This window comes from Bos indicus x Bos taurus, chromosome 22, assembly GCF_003369695.1.
Source record: "Bos indicus x Bos taurus breed Angus x Brahman F1 hybrid chromosome 22, Bos_hybrid_MaternalHap_v2.0, whole genome shotgun sequence".
NCBI classification, from domain to species: domain Eukaryota; kingdom Metazoa; phylum Chordata; class Mammalia; order Artiodactyla; family Bovidae; genus Bos; species Bos indicus x Bos taurus.
Genome location: NC_040097.1, coordinates 50,444,558 through 50,464,773, shown reverse-complemented (window position 1 = coordinate 50,464,773; position 20,216 = coordinate 50,444,558). Strand labels below are relative to the sequence as shown.

The following is a 20,216-nucleotide window of genomic DNA, read 5'->3' as shown; positions in this document are numbered from 1 at the left end:
AGGAAATCAACCTTAAATATTCATTGGAAGGACTGATGCTGAAGCTCCAGTACTTTAGCCACCTGATGCGAGGAGCCAACTCATTGGAAAAGACCCTGATGCTGGGAAAGATTGAAGGCAAAAGGAGAAGGAGGCAGCAGAGGATGAGATGGTTAGATAGTTATCACTGACTCAATGGACATGAGTTTGAGCAAACTCCAGGAGAAAGTGAAGGACAGGGAAGCCTAGCATGCTGCAGTCTGTGGGATCGCAAAGAGTTGGACCCAACTTAAAGACTGAACAACAAATGTTGATGTTTATTGCTAATTGCAGAATAATAAACATTTTTTTTTAATGTGGTAACTTCCGTGGTGGCTTAGTGGTAAAGAATCCACCTGCCAATGCAGGAGGCGCAGGTTCGATCCCTGGGTCAGGAGTATCTCGTGGAGAAGGAAATGGCAACCCACTCCAGTATTTCTGCCTATAAAATCCCATTGACAAAGGAACCGGGCGGGCTCTAGTCTGTGGGGTTGCAGTTGGTCACAACTTAGCCACTATACAACAACGGTGGTTTAAGTGGAATTGTTTCTTGATTTACACTAAAAGCCAACTTGCCTTTGTAGCTTTAAGGCTCTGTATTAAACTTTGTTGAATATGTGCTCTCAAAGTCTTAGGCTGAATGACTTCTGTGAAATGTTTTTTTCTTTCTAGAATGGAAATAGATTTTAGAAATAGCTCTAGTAATTTTAAACTGTTAAGTAAAATTATTACTGTTCGCAGTTTTCTGAAGCTAATATAATATGTTCTCATAGATTGCTGTGGATAATATGGTGAAAAGCATAGAAGGTTTAGTAATTAGTATAAATTTAAATATTCTAAAATATATTTGGGAAAAAACTGATGGTGGAAGACAAAGTGGTGACTAATTTCAGTAATTGATACATATAGTTTCTCGTTGTTAAAAGTATAAATGAGTATTAAAACTATATAAAGAGAAACATCCTAAATTATTCTGTTTCTTTTTTATTTCAGGGCTGAAAACAGTGAAGTCACATTTCATTGTTTAAAGACTGTTTAGAAGACAAGATGGGGACTCCTGGTTCTGGAAGGAAAAGGACACCTGTGAAAGACCGATTTTCTGCAGAAGATGAAGCTTTGAGTAACATTGCCAGAGAGGTATGTCTAGAAAACCCCTCGCACACTGAGTTGTACGAAAGAGAATGCTGTAAAGGTGCTGGGGGGAGAAATACAGAGAGTCATTCATTGAGCCAGTTTAGAATGTTTGCTGTGAATTAGATGTTAAATACAGCCTCCAAAATATTGTACTAGAATAAAATGCAGTTACTATCTCTTTACTTGGGTATTTATTCAAGTTATGTAAAATTAATTTTTCATTTTATTTTTGTGGTTTAGTTGACCTCCAGGGACTTGTCCTAATGTTTTGAAATTTATAATTAATCTTCATTATTGAAGCTTAAGGTAATTAGAATGTTGAAGATACGATAGATAGCTATATTGTAGAAATGCTCATTTGGACTCTACCGTTAATATATTCCAGGAAGCACAGTATAATTGTTGACAGAAACAGACCTTATTTGGTGTCTGGTCAGATTCAGCATCTTAGCAGTTTTTTAAATAACTCCAATGGAATTTTTGTGTTTAACTTTTAGCTAGTAATAGAGCTTCTGGAGCATTTTTGTTTTGGTTTGTTGACAACTCAGAAAAAAGGACAAAAAGGAAAGGAGTGTCACCTATTAGATCTCTGGCAGCATTTCCTGCTGCATATTGGACATGTTGGATAACTCCCAGCTGTGATTTCTCAGTGAGGAGCCAACTTGATTTCAGACTCTGTCTGCAGTTGCAGACCTGATCATATACTAACCTGGTAGAAGAAGCACTTAGAGCATTTTCAGATTGTATTCTTTGGGTGCGAATTGTTCCCTCATCACTTCCTCTTCGTTATTCTTAGTAAATAACTCATGTAAAACTAGTGCTGTTTCCTTTTGACATATCACACAGACTTTTTTCGCATTTAGCTCATTGTTACGTTTTTCCTTTTGTAAGCTACTTAGCTTTTGAATTAAAAGTCAAATTTTGTAGGAGGATATTTGAGGCAGAGGGAAGTTCTCTAAAATCTGATAACAAAACTGTGATAATACCTTAACAAAATTATTTTTAAAAATTGGTGAGATAGTTTTAGATAAAAAGGAAAAAGATATTTAAAATTGAAGCATTAGCTAACACTTCACAGTGATCTTAAGAATCTACTTGAATGAAGTATTTTGGAAGCCACACAGTTTAGTTGAAAATTGAAACTACTCAGAATATTTGATCCCAAAATCCACGGGATTTACATACCCAGATTTCTATAAGGGGAGGAAATCCCAGTATGTTTTAGGCTCTTTTTGTACTGTCACTAGATATTTTAATTCTTTTTTTGGATATGATGCTTCATTTACAAAATCGGGTATCATTCAAGCATCTAACCCTTGAGTGCTTCAGATCAGATCAGATCAGTCGCTCAGTCGTGTCCAACTCTTTGCAACCCCATGAATCGCAGCACGCCAGGCCTCCCTGTCCATCACCAACTCCGGGAGTTCACTCAGACCCACGCCCATCGAGTCAGTGATGCCATCCAGCCATCTCATCCTCTGTCATCCTCTTCTCCTCCTGCCCCCAATCCCTCCCAGCATCAGAGTCTTTTCCAGTGAGTCAACTCTTCGCATGAGGTGGCCAAAGTACTGGAGTTTCAGCTTTAGCATCATTCCTTCCAAAGAAATCCCAGGGCTGATCTCCTTCAGAATGGACTGGTTGGATCTCCTTGCAGTCCAAGGGACTCTCAAGAGTCTTCTCCAACACCACAGTTCAAAAGCATCAATTCTTCGGCGCTCAGCCTTCTTCACAGTCCAACTCTCACATCCATACATGACCACAGGAAAAACCATAGCCTTGACTAGACGAACCTTTGTTGGCAAAGTAATGTCTCTGCTTTTGAATATGCTATCTAGGTTGGTCATAACTTTCCTTCCAAGGAGTAAGCGTCTTTTAATTTCATGGCTGCAGTCACCATCTGCAGTGATTTTGGAGCCCAGAAAAATAAAGTCTGACGCTGTTTCCACTGTTTCCCCATCTATTTCCCATGAAGTGGTGGGACTGGATGCCATGATCTTCGTTTTCCAACGTTTTCACTCTCCACTTTCACTTTCATCAAGAGGCTTTTTAGTTCTTCTTCACTTTCTGCCATAAGGGTGGTGTCATCTGCATATCTGAGATTATTGATATTTCTCCCGGCAATCTTGATTCCAGCTTGTGTTTCTTCCAGCCCAGCGTTTCTCATGATGTACTCTGCATATAAGTTAAATAAACAGGGTGACAATATACAGCCTTGACGAACTCTTTTTCCTATTTGGAACCAGTCTGTTGTTCCATATCCAGTTCTAACTGCTGCTTCCTGACCTGCATACAAATTTCTCAAGAGGCAGATCAGGTGGTCTGGTATTCCCATCTCTTGAAGAATTTTCCACAGTTTCTTGTGATCCACACAGTCAAAGGCTTTGGCATAGTCAATAAAGCAGAAATAGATGTTTTTCTGGAACTCTCTTGCTTTTTCCATGATCCAGTGGATGTTGGCAATTTGATCACTGGTTCCTCTGCCTTTTCTAAAACCAGCTTGAACATCAGGAAGTTCACAGTTCACATATTGCTGAAGCCTGGCTTGGAGAATTTTGAGCATTACTTTACTAGCATGTGAGATGAGTGCAATTGTGCGGTAGTTTGAGCATTCTTTGGCATTGCCTTTCTTTGGGATTGGAATGCAAATGGACCTTTTCCAGTCCTGTGGCCACTGCTGAATTTTCCACATTTTCTGGCATATTGAGTGCAGCACTTTCACAGCATCATCTTTCAGGATTTGGAATAGCTCAACTGGAATTCCATCACCTCCACTAGCTTTGTTTGTAGTGATGCTTTCTAAGGCCCACTTGACTTCATATTCCAGGATGTCTGGCTCTAGGTGAGTGATCACACCATCGTGATTATCTGGGTCATGAAGATCTTTTTTGTACAGTTCTTCTGTGTATTCTTGCCATCTCTTCTTAATATCTTCTGCTTCTGTTAGGTCCATACCATTTCTGTCCTTTATCGAGCCCATCTTTGCATGAAATGTTCCTTCGGTATCTCTGATTTTCTTAAAGAGATTCCTAGTCTTTCCCATTGAGTGCTTACTATGTGACAAATACTTTTCTAAGCATTTAAAATGAACTTTATTTTGGGGGCCTCTAAAATCACAGCAGATGGTGACTGCAGCCATGAAATTAAAAGACGCTTACTCCTTGGAAGGAAAGTTATGACCAACCTAGACACTATATTCAAAAGCAGAGACATTACTTTGTCAACAAAGATCCGTCTAGTCAAGGCTATGGTTTTTCCTGTGGTCATGTATGGATGTGAGAGTTGGACTGTGAAGAAAGCTGAGCACTGAAGAATTGATGCTTTTGAACTGTGGTGTTGGAGAAGACTCTTGAGAGTCCCTTAGACTACAAGGAGATCCAACCAGTCTATCCTAGAGGAGATCGGTCCTGAATATTCATTGGAAGGACTGAGGCTGAAGCTGAAACTCTAATACTTTGGCCACCTGATGTGAAGAACTGACTCATTTGAAAAGACCCTGATGCTGGGCAAGATTGAAGGCGTGAGGAGAAGGGGACAACAGAGGATGAGATGGTTGGATGGCATCACCAACTCGATGGACATGAGTTGGTAATGGACAGGGAGGCCTGGCATGCTGCTGTCCATGGGGTTGCAAAGAGTTGGACACGACTGAGCAACTGAATTGAACTGAATTCATTTAATCTCCACAGAATTGTGAAATTGGTTCTATTATAGTCTCCATTTTACAGATGAAGAAATGATTGCACAGAAAAGACAAGTAACTTCCCTAAGGTCACACAGCTAGGAAATAGCAGAACTTGGATTCAAATAACAAATTTCAAATGAAGTCTGTGCCATGCTGTTTTTAGTGTTCTCTATCTTCTCCATTAATAGTTTGTTTTTCTGTAGCTTTTCATGATTTTAAATCAAATCACATCTTGATTCTCAAAATAACCCTATAAGTTAGGATAGAATTTTTTTTTAAAGGCTGCCATTTCAAGTGGACAGACACTCTTCATTTAAAAAAATTTTTTTTTTTTTTTTAATTTAATTTTGGCTGTGCTGGGTGTTTGTTGCTGCGAGGGCTTTTTCTCTAGCTGCAGCGAGTGAGGGCTACTCTCTAGTTGCAGTGCACGGGCTTCTCGTGGTGCCTCTTGTTGCAGAGCACAGGCTCCAGGGTGTGCAGACTTAAGTAGTTGCGGCTTGCAGGCTCTAGAGCACAGGCTTAAAAGTTGTGGCACGTGGGCTTAGTTGCTCCACAGTATGTGGGGTCTTCCCTGATCAGGGGTTGAACTCTTGTCTCCTGCATTGGCAGGTAGATTCTTTACCACTGAGCCACCAGGTAAGCCCAGGAGAGATGTTGTTATTAGCCTTAGTTACAAATGAGGAAACAGATGAAACTGATCGATTAATGTCTGAAAGGTATCAAAACTGGGACTCAAACTCAGCTTTTAAAGCTGTTGTTCATTCTTCCGAATAATACTACTTCCAGAAGAGCTGGGCTTTGGAGAGTTACAAGCATGGCTTTGAATTCTGGCTGTACTCATTGCTGGTTAAGCAATCTTGTTAAGTAACTACTGTGTACTTCAGTTTCCTCAACTGTAAAATGGGAATAATAGGGGCTTCCCAGGTGGCTCAGAGGTTAAAGCATCTGCCCACAATGCAGGAGACCTGGGTTCGATCCCTGGGTCAGGAAGATCCCCTGGAGAAGGAAATGGCAACCCACTCCAGTATTCTTGCCTGGAGAATCCCATGGACGGAGGAGCCTGGTGGGCTACAGCCCACAGGGTTGCAAAGAGTCGGACACGACTGAGCGACTTCACCTTCCTTTCCTGTATTATAGAACTGTTGTCACATTTAAATAGTACATGTAAACTTTACCATGGTGTTAGACTTGCAGTAGGCTATTTTGTTGCTTCTTAATAAGTTGAAATAGGAAGTAAGAAGTAAAATATTCTTTTGCAAAAAACTATTTAAGATAAGTACTCTAAACATGGTCATCAGAATCTCTCAGGTTGCTTTTTCAGTATACAGATTACCAGGCCTTACCCCGTACTTGCTAAATCTGAATCTGTGAGGGTGAGCTTATAGGTTTGTATTTAAATGCACACACACACAGATACACATGCATGTGCACACACGCATACAGATACACAAACATACTCCTTCCTGGGCCAGTCATGGGAACCATGAAGCAAAGTACACAGAAGAACCCATCTGGGATGATCAGTTTTTTATACTTACAGGTTGTTTCCTCCCTGTACCTTATTACTTTGCTATGAAATAACTAAGTTTAATCCAGTTATTATATTTAAAGTTACAATATTATTTTTATAAAAAGTTTAAGAGGCCACTATTCCTAGTTTTCATTTCTGTCTTCCGAACTCTGAACATGAATATTCCAACTCTAATGATCTGGTCAGCTTAAACCTGAAACTTAAAAGGACTAGTTTTTACTTTTAAGTTTCAAGACTTTATTTGCAAGAATGAATGCCTAAAGTGTGATGTAGTTGTTGTGAAACTTTAGAGGAAATAGGTTTAGCAGTCTTAATAATTCTTTCGTATATCCTTTGTGATTCTTTTTTCTCTTTCAAGTTTTAATAGCCAGTTCTCTATTGTCCATTCGTACGTTGAACGGTTGGCATTCATAGATAGCCCCCAATTTTTATTTTCTCTGATAGAATCATCCTTTCACACACACACACACGCAGATGCCTTGGGTTAGGAATAAAAACTAACAGAACCCTCGTAACAACTGAAAATGACAAATAGCTTAATCTTTTTTTTAAAGTTTAATCTTAAGAGTTTAATTTGTCTTTCCTCACTTCAAATTGCTTTTTGAGGCAGATAGGACATGCCATAAATAAACAAAAATAGCTTCTTTTTCCTCCTGCTTACTTTTTTTCAAGTTTCCATGCATCTCAGTTGGCACCAAATCAGACAACTAGAGGGAAGAAGAAAAGGAAAAAGGGGCATGATTGTGTTCTGCACACTGAATAATTTGCGTGCTAATATGTAGAACTGAGTGTGTTTTAAAAATTGTTATAAAATACTCATAAGATTGACCACGGTAACCATTTTTAAGTGTGCAGTTCTGTGGGTTTAAATACAGTCACGTGTGCAACCGTCATCACCATCGATCTCCAGGATTCTTTTTATCTTGTAAAACCTGGATAGATTTTTGAAAATGTTGGAATGTTTGAAGACTTCTCTGTGAAGGAGGAGTGCGGATGGATCTAGAAGTCCTGCCGTGCTGTGGTAGGTGTGTTGCTGCTCTCTCGGGAGGGCACGTCTGTCACGGCGCTTGTGAGAGCAGGTGTTGGGGGAGGTCCCAGCAGGTTCTCCGGGGTGTCAGAAGGCCTATCGGGATGCTTATTACCTTTCCTGCTTGTGTGACTTTGATTGTCCCACAGGTTTGGGGAAAATGCAGTTGGAGAGTTGCCTGTCAGTGAAAATTACCTAAAAGCACAGAGTATGTGAAACTGGGGACCCTTAGGTAGCTAGCCTCTGAAAGGGAGAAGGACGGGGAAGGATGAAAGCCAGTTATGCCGCCTTACCACAGTCAGTTTCGTGAGTGTTACAGTGAGTGTTTCTGAGAAGTAGAAGGGTCTTGAAGAGTCTGCAGGCAGTCTGATTACAGCATCACTGAAGCCTGGAATATTACTCCTTTCCTTGTTGTAGAGCTGAAATGATGAAGAAAACATGTTTTCTGCACTTCCCTTCAAATGAAAGTCATCAGAATGTTGCTTATTTTTGAACCTGATGATCTGAAAGTCTGTCCGGTTCTAAAATTCTGTGATTTCTTTTGAGATTCAGGACCCCCTCAAAATTCATACTCATTTTGCACAATTCTCTTAAATCTAAATAATCATTGACAGTGACTTACCTGGCGGTCCAGTGGCTAAGACTCTGCACTCCCAATGTAGGGGGCCTGGGTTCCATCCCTAGTTAGGGAACTAGATCCCATATGCCGCAGCTAAGTGTTCACATGTGCTGCAACTTAAAAAAAAAGATCCTACAAGCACAACAAAGATCAAAGATCCCTCATGCCACAACTGAGACCCGACACAGCCAGAAGAAAATAAATTAAAAAACAGAATCAATGACAAGCATAGAAACTGATCTTTTATAGGAGTTAGAGAGACTGTCATGTTGAGCAGAGTTTGCATGTATACATATTCTGTGTGCAAACCTATTTGTAATACTAAGGATAAAAGGAAGCTCTATGGCTGTTTACCATTTGTCACTGCTAGAACGTTCGAATTTCATTTTTTAACACGAGCTTTATTGAGATATAATTCACATAACATGTAATTCATTTGAAGCATACCATTCAATGGTTTTTACATGACTAATTTTTAGGCTATGGTCAAAATATGTGTAACCATCAACACTGTCTATTTCAAAAATCTTTTCATCACCCCAGACAGAAGTTCTGTAACCATTAAGCAATAACTCCTTTGCCCCCTTTCAGCTCCTAGTAACCTCTAATTTACTTTATGTCCCTATGAATTTGTCTAATTCTAGATATTTCATATAATTGGAATTATACAATATTTGTCCTCTTGTTTCTGGCTTAATGCCTTAGCGTAATGTCTTCAAGATTCATCCATGTTGTAGCAAGTGTCAGAACTTCATTCCTCTTTTTCTTCCATTTTAAAGAACTTAATTCCTTCTTTTATGGATAAATGATAGTCCATTGTATGTACGTATTGCATTTTCTTTATCCATTTATCTGTTGATGGACAGTTGGTTGCATTTTATTATTTTGCTGCCTAAAATGGTAGATTCCAGCCATCTAGTAATGAAAACCAGAAATTTGATTATGGATTAGCACACTGAGAAGAAGGATACAAAGGGAAGAACCGTGCTTAGTTTAAAAAATACTGTCCAGTATTACTGTTTTATGGAATAACAGCCACGATAGCTTGATAGAGCTAATGATTTCCTCATAGTTATTTTGCTGTTTTGTTCTAGTCATCTGTTCATTTTTAGGCAGTGTTGAATTAAGGATAAAAAACTTTTGTCAAGGATAGCAGTTTTTTAAAATGCAAAGAATTTCCATAATCAATAATGATTATGGGTATTAGTACCATTTTTCATTTAAGAATAAAGTGGGTTTTTTTAGAAACATGAATTTTGAGTGTCATTCATTTAGTAAATGTTTATTGGGCATCTACTCTCATAGGTGCTGTGTTAGGTAAGGACATGGGATGGACAGGTCTAATGTGGTCATTTCCCTTGTAGAGCTTAGATGCTAGAGGAAAAAATTGACCCTAAAATTAATGTCTACATTTAATATTGTAATTTCTGTCTTGAAAGCTGTGGTTGTCGGTGTATGTTACAACCAGTGGTATTCTTAAAATTGAGCAAACGTAATAATATATTTATTTACAGCCGTGCTAAGTGCTTTGAGTGAACAGTAAATGATTTTATTGAAGAGTGTGATGGGAGACTTGACATGTTTGATGGCTTTGGGAAGGCTTCCCTGAGGAAGCGCCCTTTCAGTTGAGTTTTGAAGGAGTGGAATGATTTAGGAGGAGCTGTCAGATTCCAGGAAGAGCTTTACCGTCAGTGGGAAGAACATGGGACAAGCTTCTGAGGCCGAAAGATATGGAGAATTCAAGGAATAGCACCAGCTGACTTTTGCTGAGCTCTAATTATGTACCAGGCACTGTTCTGAGCCCTTTAAACAGACTTAATCCTCTTGATAACTCTGTGGGGTGGTCTGCTGTTCTCATTTTATCCATGGTGAATCCAGGGCATGGAGAAGTGAGGTAACTTGCTCAAGGTCGCATAGCTAGAAAGGGGTCGGGCTGACAAGTGCACTTGGGCTCCTACACTCTTAATTGTTGTGCCTCCAGGATAGCACTGTTAACCCTGACATGGACAGCAAGGAGGAGAGTAGCTGGAGAGGCAGGAGCCAGATCATGTAGGCTGGTGGCCTTCAACAGCGAGTGACTTTGTCCCACAGAAGACAGTGGGCAACGTATGAGGATGTTTTTGCCTGTCACTACTGGCATTTATCGGGAGAGGTCAGGGATATTGCTGAAAATGCCACAGTGCACAGGACAGTTGCCCGCCAAGAAAGAATTCTCTGGTTCAAATGTCAGTAAGGCTTAGGTTGAGAACCTAATATGATTTTGGTCTGCATTCTAAAGAGGAAAGGGGAAAAATGAAGGATTTTGTGTAGGGGTATGACGTGATCAGATTTGTGCCTTCAAAAGATGACTTTCCTGTGGGTTGGAGATGCTATTATTAATAATACCAGAAAGAGACCGTAGTGGTTGCAGGGAGGTGAGTCATGAGAGCCAGCGGTGGCCGAGCCTAAAGTGATGACTGTGGGATGGGGGGAGATGGTTGGAATGGAGACAGAGAAGATGCTTAGTGAGTGGCAGTGGTTGGGTAGCAGGGCGGGGGACTTGGGGTTGTGCATCCGGTCGGATGGTAGTCAACATTACTGTGTGGAGGACGTTTGCAGAGGGAAGACCATAAATTTATGTTAGGCTGTGTGGAATTTAATGTGTCTGTGGAGATTTTGAAGAAGCAGTTTGGGGGTTTGGGTCAGGAGCTCAAAGGAGGGGTCCTGGGCTCTACGTACACATCTGAGACTTGTGCACTTGTAGAAAGTGATTGAAATCATGAGCTGTGGATGAGATTGTCTAGAGAGAAAGTGTAGAGTTGAGGGTAGTCACTCCTCAGGCTGAGCCCTAAAGAACTCCAGGTCATATCTCGAGTCTTCCTGATGGTGACACTTTCTTTGATCATCCTTTTGTGTTTGGTTCAGATTGTTCTGTCCCAATTGGATTTGTCTGAAAAGTTAACTCCACAGAAGGCAGAATTACTCTTCTTTAATACGCTCAGTGGTGGTACACAAAAAAGATTATGAAATATGAGTTAACTTTTCAGAGCTATGAAAAATGAATGCTTTTCTTTCCATTTCTGCCCAGTTAAGGATTTTCTTAAAAAATTCTGCCACTTTGTAGTCACTGGTTTTTTGCTTTACTTTTTGCTGTGCTGGGTCTTGGTTGCTGCCTGGGCTTTCTCTGATGGTGGGGCACACGGGCTGCTCTCGGTGGGGCGCACAGGCTGCTCACTGCAGTGGCTCCTCTCATTGCAGAGCATGGGCTCTAGGTGCACGGGCTTCAGCAGCTGTGGCGCTCACAGGGTTAGTGGCTCTGCGGCCTGTGGGATCTTCCCAGACCAGGGATGGAACTCATTTCCTCTACATTGGCAGGCAGAATCTTTAACCACCAGGGAAGTCCTGTACTTAATGTTTTTATTCAACAGATGCTTTGACAGAGTTGTCACTTTTAGTCAGTTAGGAATCTTTCCAGTGCCATTAGTGCATGAACGCACCTGTCTTCATTTTTGTCCTCATTGACCCACTGAAATGAAGGCAAAGGGAGGGGCCCATGTGATTGGGGCAGCCCTCCCTCTGCAATCCAGAGCCCTGGCTCTGTGATGGCCAACGTTCCTCTTCATGTCTCACTGTTCCTGGAGTTGTCCCTCCAACCAGAATTAAAGGAGGATTACTGGGCCTGAAGTTTTGTGCCAGTATGACTAAAATATGTTTGGTATAAAATTCATTGTCATTATCTTCACCATTCCTGTGACTTATAGGCATTTGGAGAAAAAATTCAGATAGCACAGTATCATTGTCCTAAATATAAAGTCATTACTAGCAACCCCCACCCCCAGCCCCCAAGACACACACAGAGTATTTCTGCTGGGACTGTGAATCACATTTTCCTTTGGCAAGACATGTCATTGCTGAGCCAAAGTTTCAGCTTTCCTGTGCTATCTATTTGTTAGATTGTATTCAAACCTCAGTAATAAAGTTTGTAGTCTTAAATTTCTTCTCTCATTCTGAAAGAATATTTTGCCGTCAGACGATTTCTGAATAAAAGGAAGATACAGTTGTTAGACATCAGAAGAAAATGGATTAAAATTCCTTAGATTTTATCTAATATTGTTATTTATGCCCAGGAAAGTTTATATAGTTGGTTTTCAACTACCAAACGCTTTAAAAAAAAAAAGGTTGATACTGTAAGATCAAATTAAGAAAAATGGTACCCAAGATTTTCTACTAAAGGGAAGTTGCTAGGAAGTTGAGTAATGGTTTTTATTTGTTAATTTGGAAACCGTAGCAACACAATAAATATTATGTCTCAGCTTGTCTTTCAGTGTTCTTTTGGCATGAGTGTCATGGAAGAATAAACAAAATTAAGCACAGTAAACTCTTGAGACCTAGCTACCTGAATTAGTCATTTTCCTTGACAGTTTCACTTTGTATAATTTTGTATTTCAGATTTCTTGAAATTAAAGCATAGTCTGTAAATGCCTAAATAACTCAGATGGTAAAGAATCTACCTGCAATGCAGGAGACCCAGGTTTGATCCCTGGATCAGGAAGATCCCCTGGAGAAGGAAATGGTAGCCCACTCCAGTATTCTTGCCTGGGAAATCCCATGGACAGAGAAGCTTGGCGGGCTTCCTGGGGTCGCAAAGAGTTGGACATAGCTGAGGGACAAACACCTTATGTTTCTTTCTCATGCCAGTTGCGTGGATTTTGTATTATGGATGTACGTGCAGGCTGGCAATTCCGCATTTGGTTCCATTCAGTGCATTTATGTCTAATCATGAAATTTGAATTTGCCTCCCTTTAAAACTGTCCCATATGATAGTGGGACAGAAGTTTCAAAAGCTAGCGGTTTCTGTTCTTTAAAGGCGTTTGAGTGTGTTTTCATGTTCTGTTCTTTTTGAAAAAGGTTGAATGCAGAAAGGTTTTAGTAATAGTTTAAGTATCCTTTTGGGACAGTTATTTCAGACCTTTTCCTAAAAAGGTAAGAAGAAAGGGAGAAGACATCGTAAACCAAGTTTAGGGCCTTTTTATTTCATCCCTAGTCCTAGTTCCACTTCCCTTGCCCCAACAGGGAGCCACTATAGTAGAATCTTGAGGTGGCCTTCCTGCTCCTCTTCTAAAAGTTCTAACATGTATGATTATAAACAGTATTATTTTATGGATTTCTGTGTCACTTTCTAAGTGTTCTCAGGCATGTGGGTGTGAAACAGCTAGAACATGGGGGAAATTGCCAGAGTAACAGCTTGGTTTGGCTGAAGAAAGGTTGGGGGGAGTGGGAGCTAATGTTGGAGAGGCCAGAGGGCCTGATCAGGATGGGATTTGTGTGCTGAGGAGTTTACATTTTATTTGGGCAGCTGAGGGGAGCCACTGAAGGGTAAAACCTTTTCCAGAGTTAGCCACCATGTAGAGTGACTGGTAGGGAGAAAATGAGTTAGGAGGCTTTGTTGTCATCTTGGGAGAGGTGATGAGAGCCTGAATTCAGGCAGTGACAATGGGAAAGAAGAGGGAAATTTGGATTGGAGAAATGGTAGAGAGAGAATCTTGATGGAGTAGATAGTTGAGATATAGTAGATAGTTGATATAGAGATGTAGTAGATAGTTGAGATACAGTGACTGGGTGTGGATGGAGGCTAAAAACAGAGGAGCCTTATGGTGATCCTTTGTTTCAGTTTTGGGGGTAATGGGAGCACTGATGGGGATATAAAGAGGAAGAGGGACTTTAAGGGAAAGATGATAAATTCCGTTTGTGATGCTTTGAATCTGAGGTTCCAGTGGGACAGCCAGTTGGGTCAGGACTGAGAGAGAAAAGTCTGTTGGATGCAGAGATCTGCAGACTCTCACTATCACCCAGAGAGAGAACTTAGGGTGGACATACAGTGAAGAGAGTGAGATGAAGTCTGGAAGCTTTGATTACATTAAAGGTCGGACTCTGAAGAAGGCAGATCAGAGAGTCGAGGAAAACCAGGGGAGAGTAGCATTGCAGAAAGCCCAGAGAAGAGTGTTTCGGAAGGAGCGGAGTGGCAGTGATATGGGAAATCCAGAAAGGACAAGCAAGATAAGAAGAGAAAAATTCTACTGGGTTTGGTAGTCAGAGGTCATGAGTGACTTTGGCATGAGCAGTTTCTCTGAAATGATTTGGGCAGAACCCAGAAAGCAGTCATTTGAAGAGAATGAGGAGGGAGGTGAGAGAATAGAAGAAGATGAGAGACAAGAGAAGATGAGACAGAGTCGATCCAGGATGGGACGGTTTGTCTGTTGGCCGCACAGCTTATGGGCTCTCAGTTCCCCAACCAGGGACTGAACCGGGGCCATGGCAGTGAAAGCCCTTTGTTAAAGATAGGAGAGACTTTTAACCTACTTAGGATAAGAAGGACAACAGAGGGAGAGAGTGCAGGCAGGAGAAAGATCAGATAGTTGAGGCAAGGTCCCAGGGGAGGGTGGAGTTCACATCATAGTAGGGTGGGTGTGTGTGTCTCTGTATATAGACACGTCCATCTATGTTTTATATGTATATTGTTATATAACTTTACATGTCTATACATATATTTACCTTGTTATATAGCTGTATAGTAAACTCCTGCCTTTGACTCTTAGGATGATGGATTCAAACTGTTTTTTTAAATGAACATAACTTTGTTCCCCCTAGAATAGTTTACAGTGAAATTTGACATGGGGGTTATATTCCAAGGAAGCAGGGTATTGTCCATTGGGTGGGCTAGATCCTGCTTTACCTGTAGACCCACAAGACAGATACTTAGAATAGGATTGGCCTTGGTTGAGTTTCTGATTTGGGATGCCAGTGGAAGCCACACTGAGCTTATTTTAGCCTGTTTGCCTGTGTTTATTTGACTAAGCAGTAACAGAATCCAAATTTAAAATTGTAACAGTGTAAGGATTCTTTTGGATATTGGTGAATTTAGTTACTTCAGTCTAAGTCGTGTCCGATTCTTTGTGACCCCATGGACTGCAGCACGCCAGGCTTCCTTGTCCATCTCCAACTCCCAAAGCTTGCTCAAACTCATGTCCATTGAGTCAGTGATGCCATCCAACCATCTTATCCTCTCTCGTCCCCTTCTCCTGCTGCCTTCAGTCTTTGCCAGCATCAGGGTCTTTTCCAATGAGTCAGTTCTTGGTGAATTTAACAGTGTGTAATATGGAATAGCAGGGATGGGAGGAGAGTGGGAATGGAGAAAGTGAAGTTAGAGTTAGTGTCATAGATGAAAGTGGTGAGGGCCTGCTTGGAAGGAAGATTAAAGGTTGGATTCAAGGGATAGTGTAAAGAAAGTTTGATTAAGAAGTAGGAATCCCTGAGGCTGAGTTTTCAACAAGGGTTCCACTTCTGGAGATTGAAAAACAGGGAAGCATAGAGTATTCATGGGGATGAGGTTGCTTTTATCCACTCTTAGTGCATGACAAGAGATCCACCAAACAGTTAGAAATATAGGCCTTGCTTTTGGTCAGAGCCCGAGATGTAAGATTTGAGTCATTCCCGTTGGTCGATAATTGAAAATAGGGAGTAAAACGAGAGGAAAGGCTGTGTGTAACAGAAGATTGACTACATTTGGTGTAAAGTCCTGGTCAAAGAAAAAAGAGAACCAGAATAGTACATTTTCACAGAAAAGAGTCTATGCTGAATTGAAAATCATAGGATAATTCATCCAAAGTAAACTTTTATTATTTGCCTAAGGATACATTCTTATACTTGGGGTATAAAGATATACATTGTGGCAACACAGTTAAGAGCATGAACTGGAATCAAATTCTTAGGATCTGGATCTCAGTTCCAGTACTTGCTGGCCAGGGGACATTAAGCCAATTACTTCATCTTTCTTTACATCAAGGGGTTACTTTGTGAGTTAAGTGTAAATAACCGTCTAGCTTTGCTAAGTGCCCAAATGATGGTGGTAATATTAATGTGAGGTCTCATCTTTTCTGTCATCTTGAAAGTTTGAGTTTTGATTCTATGAAGATCATTCTCAAAGCACTGTTCAGGTTTATAAATATTAAGAGCAAAGGTAAGGGTCCCCCCTTTACAGAATTAGTACATTTTGAATTGGGTCCTGATATATTGCCAGAGCTTGATCGTTATTTCTCGACTGGCTTCCTTGGAATGATCTTCATGTTTAGAAACCTGGTCCAGTGCTTACTAGATAGATTTACAAGTAATTTCTGAACCTGAATTTCCAGTTCCTGAATTTTCCTATTAACCTTAAAAGTTTGGGTCATATCAGCCTAAAGACCATACAGATACTTCAATTAGGCTCCTCAGTACTTGTGATTTCACTCATGTGTTACGCTAACTTTTAAATTAACTAACTTTTTTTGTAGTAAAATAAACATCACACGAAGTCAGTCATTTTGATCACCTTGAAGTGTACAGTTTAGTGGCGTTAAGTACATTTAAACTGCTGTGCGGTCACGACCGCTGCCCATCCTCAGGATTTTTTCAGCATCCTTAGTGAAACTCTGTACCTGTTAAAATAACAGTTCCCATCCCCTCCTTCCCACACTGGACACCACGGTTCTACTTTCTATCCCTGTGGTATTTGACTATTTTAGGAACCTGAGATAAGCAGAAGCATTTAATATTTGTCCTTTTGTGTCTGGCTTATTTGACTCAACAGTGTCTTCAAAATTCATCACAGTTGTTGCATATAGTCAGAGCTTCCTGCTGTTTAAATTTAAACGTAATATTCCATTGTATGGAAAATGTATGTACATTTTCTTTATCCATTCATCTGTCGATGGACAGTTGGGTTGTTTAAACCCTTTGGCTCTTATGAGTAATATTGCTATGAACATTTGGTGTGTGAATATCTCTTTTGAGTCTTTACTTTCAGTTCCTTTGTGTATGTACCCAGAGGTGGAATTATTGGGTCAAGTGGTGATTCTGTGTTTCATTTTTATTAACCAACCTTTGTATTGAACTTAGTTCAATCCTTGTGGTCCTTTATTGTTTTATCTTTTTTATTTTGTATCTGTGAGAATGGGTTAAAACTAAGCTGTGGTAGCTTTTTGACACAATTGTATCCTGAGGGGAAGGTGCTAGTGTTGCTACTTTGAAGTGTGGTTTGTGTACCTATAATTTGACTGTTTAAACATATATCAGTATATCTAGTATTACGGCTAAAAGTCTAGAAAGCTTACTATTTAGTGATTTTTTAAAAAATTTTGAATGAGACTTGAAATTTCTAATCCAGTTCTGAGAATATAAAGAAATACTGTTGTAAACAAACAAACACAAAATTAACATATGATACAGTGTTATTTTAGCTTCTCTGGTGGCTCAGACGGTAAAGCGTCTGCCTGCAGTGCTTTTTTTATCCCTGGGCCCGGTTTTATCCCTGGGCCCGGTTCGATCCCTGAGTTGGGAAGATCTCCTGGAGAAGGAAATGGCAACCCACTCCAGTACTCTTGCCTGGAAAATTCCATGGACTGAGGAGCCTGGTAGGCTACAGTCCATGGGATCGCAAAGAGTCAGACACGACTGAGTGACTTTCACTTCACTTCACAGTATTATTAACTAAAGTACAGGTTTTATTCAAATCTTACACAATTTTATGCTAGGATCTATTATTTATTTTCATACCTTATTTAAAATTTCACATTATATTTAGTTGCATTGAGCTGCATTAGCTGCATGCAGCAAATTCTGATAAATTCTCTTTTCATTTTTATTCTGTTACACATATTTTCTAACTTTATTTGTTATGACTTCTGATACACACTCATCATTTAAGTAGACATTTAATTTCCGTATACATGGGTTTTTTAAAGTATCTTTGACATTAAGCTCTCATTTGATACTAATTTCTCACTTAAATGCTTTCTTTGCAGTCATGCTCTGTGTTTTTCCAGTCTTGTAACTTTATTGAGGCTTTCAGTGGCTATAAGTCAAAGATCTCTCTTGGTAAATGTCATATTGCACTTGGAAATATGGGGGTTAATTTCAAATGTTTTTGATATTGATTTCTAACATAATTCCACAGTGTTAAGAGAACAAACTCTGTATGATTTCAATACTTTTAGACCAGGAAATTTTTGCACCTTGTTTTATGTCCCTGGATATGTTCCAGTGTCTCCTGGTTTATAATCTATGGGAATTTGAATAGAATTTGTATCCTGCTGTTGTGTGAAAATCATATAAATCCTAATTATGTTGGATTGGTTCACAGTGCTTTTCAGGTCTATTATATCTTTCTACTTTTCTATGTATTTTATTAATTTTTGAGAATTTGATTTTGAAACTCCAACTAAAAATACTAATTTATCTACTTAAAATGCTTATAAAATATAGTGGAACTATATGTAATTTTGTTCTGTGTTTTCCAAGTCTCCTATAAATGTGTTATCATACTTTCATAATTAAAAAAAAAAAGAGTTAAAATGTGTCAGTGTAAGAATAGAGTGCACCTCTTGTCTTACCAGATTGGAGTGACTGCTGGCCCCTTGCTGTTCCTGCTATCAGAAACCTGGGAGCAATGTATAAGAAAGAAACAGATAAAGTAGTTTTGAAACCTCTTTATCTCTTAAAGCTTGCTGTATTTAATACTGTCTCCAAGGGAGGTAACATCCGAGTTTCGCTTAGAGTTGCCTAAGTAGCAAAGAGAAGGGTGTGTTTGTGGCTCTGAAGCCCGTGGTCTTTCTGTTGCACAGCAGTTAGGTCCCTTCCCTTTTGTTGTGCAAGAGAATTTATTAGAGAATAGATTTCAATTACCTGTACTTCTGTTTGGTTAGAGAGCTCCCATTTTAGAATAGATTGTGCAGAATTGGCCACAGATATCAGAAGGATTAAATCGGCATTCTCGATAAATTTCTAAGGGAGGCTGCAAGTGTAGATGTATTTATTATGTGCTGAAGCATAATTTAGCCTTAAAGTCTTTTTTTGTAAAATACACGTTCTGGTAAGAACGTGGTGATCATTCATAGAGGGGGAAAGAATGTGGAGAGTGTAGGTGTATTTTAAAATTAACTACATATTTATTTGGCCACGCTGGGTCACTTCGTTGCTGTGAGTGGCCTTTCTCTAGCTGCAGTGAGCCAGTGCCCCTCTTCATTACGGTATGAGGGCTCCCACTGCAGAGGCTTCTCTTGTTGTGGAGCATCAGCTCTAGGCAGGCAGTCTTCAATAGTAGTGTTGCATGGGTTTAGTTTCCCCGCAGCTTATGGAATCTTCCCTGACCAGGGACTGAACCCGTGTCCCCTGCATTGCCAGGTGAGTTCCTATCCACTGGACCACCAGGGAAGTCTGAGTGTAGGTGTTTTAAAGATAGAGGCCATTGGAAAATTCATGTGAGAAAACTAATTGCTCTGGTGATGACGGTGTGAGAGCTTAAGGATGGTAGATTGCAATTCACTTTGCAGGGTTTTTGCTACTAAAACATGTGTAAAACTGACTAGGAAAATGCCAAAATTGAGATTGAATAAGTAGTAACTCTTACACTGTCTATGCTTCTTAGCAGCCTTCTGTGACCTTGCCTGGCAAAACCCGTTGCCCCTTCCTGCAGGTGTCCTCCTTCTAAGCAGTGTGTTTGTCTCTCTCAGCTAGACTGTGAAGTCTTTGGGCAGAAATGGCATGTCCTGCTCTGTACTTTTTGCACTCAGTGTGGTGCTTACACACAGTAGATCCTTCTAAACCTTGCCTGAGTCTCTTCTTAGTGTGAGTGTGCCTGCGGGCTTAATTGCTCAGTTGTGTCCAACTCTTTGTGACCCCATGTATGTAGCCCGCTGGGCTCCTCTGTCCGTAGGATTTCCCAGGCTAGAATACTGGACTATTCTTGCCCCCACTCCAGGGGATCTTTCTGACCCAAGGATGGAACCCACGTGTCTTGTGTCTCCTGCATTGGCAGGTGGATTCTTTACTGTTGTGCCAGCTGGGAAGCCCTCCTACTGTGAGGCTTGGGCACAAATATCATCAGAACAAGAGAAGCAGCAGCTACTGTCCTTATCAGAGGAGGGATCTGAATCAGAGTTACAATGCGGCCAAGAACCCAGGAAACCACTCCCAGAGAAACGACAGAGATTTTTTAGTTTCATGTGGTACATCAGGCTGTTTTGTTGCCTCATTTCCTTGATACACTGGCCCATGGCCTGGAAATGTCTTGTTTGTTTGGCAGACACCGAGGCATAGGGGCGACAGAGCATGTAATTTTAATACCATATAATACGTTTAACACAGTGTCATAAGTCACAGTAGGGGCATGTGCGTAGAGCATTACTCTGTG

The 20,216-nt window shown here is 40.3% G+C and overlaps 1 protein-coding gene across 26 annotated transcripts in view; it reads left to right on the top strand.

Annotated features, from left to right (window-relative positions):
* Positions 1 to 20,216, top strand: part of LRRFIP2 (LRR binding FLII interacting protein 2) — a 109,920-nt gene that overhangs the window by 23,734 nt on the left and 65,970 nt on the right. For 25 of the 26 annotated variants that reach the window (XM_027522957.1, XM_027522955.1, XM_027522953.1 and 22 more), the window contains exon 2: positions 1,012 to 1,155. In XM_027522957.1, the coding sequence (XP_027378758.1) occupies positions 1,066 to 1,155 (90 nt within the window). In that variant the 5' untranslated portion in view covers positions 1,012 to 1,065. Of the gene's footprint in view, positions 1 to 1,011; positions 1,156 to 20,216 lie in introns of those variants that run through there. The other variant, XM_027522956.1, reaches the window with a different exon arrangement.